General features: G+C 38.2%; 2 protein-coding genes across 2 annotated transcripts in view; one reads left to right on the top strand and one right to left on the bottom strand.

Annotated features, from left to right (window-relative positions):
* Positions 1–2075, bottom strand: part of LOC307020643 (tripartite motif-containing protein 16-like) — a 282404-nt gene that overhangs the window by 247291 nt on the left and 33038 nt on the right. The window lies entirely within an intron of this gene.
* Positions 1–2075, top strand: part of LOC307018383 (la-related protein 4B-like) — a 58568-nt gene that overhangs the window by 34200 nt on the left and 22293 nt on the right. The window contains exon 7 of the mRNA XM_079648613.1: positions 1748–1920. Within this exon, the coding sequence (XP_079504739.1) occupies positions 1748–1920 (173 nt within the window). The remainder of the gene's footprint in view (positions 1–1747; positions 1921–2075) is intronic.

Below are 2075 nucleotides of genomic sequence, written 5' to 3' on the forward strand. Positions count from 1 at the left end.
CTTGTGCTTGTCTTATATTACACTTCTAAAATATATATGAGTATTCATGTGTTAGTAAGCCCACGTTACAAATACATTCAGTCAGTTAAAGTTTAAGGAATGAACTTCAAACACAATAAATGAAACCCTGCGGAGAGAAGTGAGCTTAAAGCATATTCAAGTAACATTGAGCTACATTTGATTTATTTAACTGACTTCTAACTTAACTTATTTGCCAATATGCCTCACCTCAAGTGGCCCTTCCTATATGTTTCTGTTCGTGGCCCTCAGTGAAAGAAGTTTGGACACCCCTTGAGTTAAAGGATGTTTGTTTACCTGCTTAAGAAACTGCAGAGACAATCGAACCGGGGGTGATTTCCCAGGAGAGGATGTTAAAGTCTTACCTGCTTGTTTATTGTACATGCGCGTAGGCCTGTCGCGACGATCAATAAATTGACTTATCGTACGATAAATAAAAATGGACTCGATAACTTTTCTGAGCTTGATAAATTGCCGTTTACATAAAGATGTGACCAGCATTTTAGCTTGGAGCGCTGTGGCTGCCAGGCGCGCTGTGAGGGGCGGGGCTGACACACAGCCAGGTCAGGACACTCCGCGTTCACGTGCAGCAGCGTAGCAGCCAAATTAATAATATAGCGACAACCGGGAGACAACGTGTGACTTACTCGCGGGGAATTTAAAGTGAAATGGAATTGGTTACAAAACCTAACGACACATCTCGATTCTCCGGTGTGGCAGTATTTTGGATTCAAACCAAATCAACGAGGCGAACCTACGGACTTGAATGAGCCGGGCGGTGTGTCGCATTGGTTTAAAAAAGGTAGCGACAAAAGCAGGCAATACCACGCATTTTAAACCACCTAAAACACAACCACCCCATTCCGTTTTCCAGCTGGGAGCAAACAGGGCAGCTGGAGATGGAGAGCCCCCGACCGGCAATGCAAACATGTTGGTGTTCCTTGCTCGAAAACTTAGAAAAACAGATTTGGATATGGCCTGTTGAGGCATCTGGGTCTTTGTATGGACAGTGGACTGTACACTTGACTGTTGTTTTAAGGAGGTTTCTTTTTGCTTGTGAGACAATGTGTGCTCATATTTATTTATTTATATATTTATTTATTTATTTATATATATGAGAGAGAGAGAGCTCTTTTTTCCAGCTTGACTCTATTTAATTTATTGTTTGGGTTGTGTGATTTAATTAATTTATTATTATTTAATTAATTTGTTTTATTTATTATATATAATTTATATATTTTAATATTATTTCACATTTCATTTGCAATGTTGAATGTTCAATAAAAAGTTATGTTTGAAAGGATGTACTTGAATTAATATTATATATTATCATTATGTCTAAAATGGTCTTAAAACGGCGCCGACAATATTATCGTTTATCGCAATAATTTCCAGAAAAATGTATCGTCCAACAAAATTTATTATCGTGACAGGCCTACACACACACACACACACACACACACACACACACACACACACACACAGATTTAATGTATGAACTCGAGATGAGATATGTGATTGAGCTGCTGTTAGGCCTCGTGTATTAGTGTTTAATGTTTCACTGACTTTTATATTTAGATGTAATTTATTGATCCCACATTGGGAAAACATTTTGTTACAGCAACTCAATAGAAATGTACTTTATAAAAGGCAGTCAGGATTTTAAGAGTAAAAGTCAGTAAATGTGTTTTCTTGTACATTTGTTGACGCTTTATTTTCCGGTTTGCAGCGCTGCCATTGGTCCAAGTGGATGAGAAGGGGGAGAAGGTGCGGCCCAATCAGAACCGCTGCATCGTGATCCTCAGAGAAGTTCCTGAGAGCACTCCTATAGAGGTCAGAACTTTATTCATTACGTTAAATTACACTGTGGCAACAACAACGACATGTCATTATTTAAAGACAGTTTTTGATTCATAAACACTTTTCCCGACTCTCCTCAATACGAGCATTACTTCCCCACATTCAAATTAGGGCTTGGCGATTATTAAATATGATAATTTAACGTCTTTTAATACTGATTCCATGGTGGAATCACACATTAAGATATCTTGATACAC

This window comes from Notothenia rossii, assembly GCF_949606895.1.
Source record: "Notothenia rossii genome assembly, chromosome: 9".
NCBI classification, from domain to species: Eukaryota; Metazoa; Chordata; class Actinopteri; order Perciformes; family Nototheniidae; genus Notothenia; species Notothenia rossii.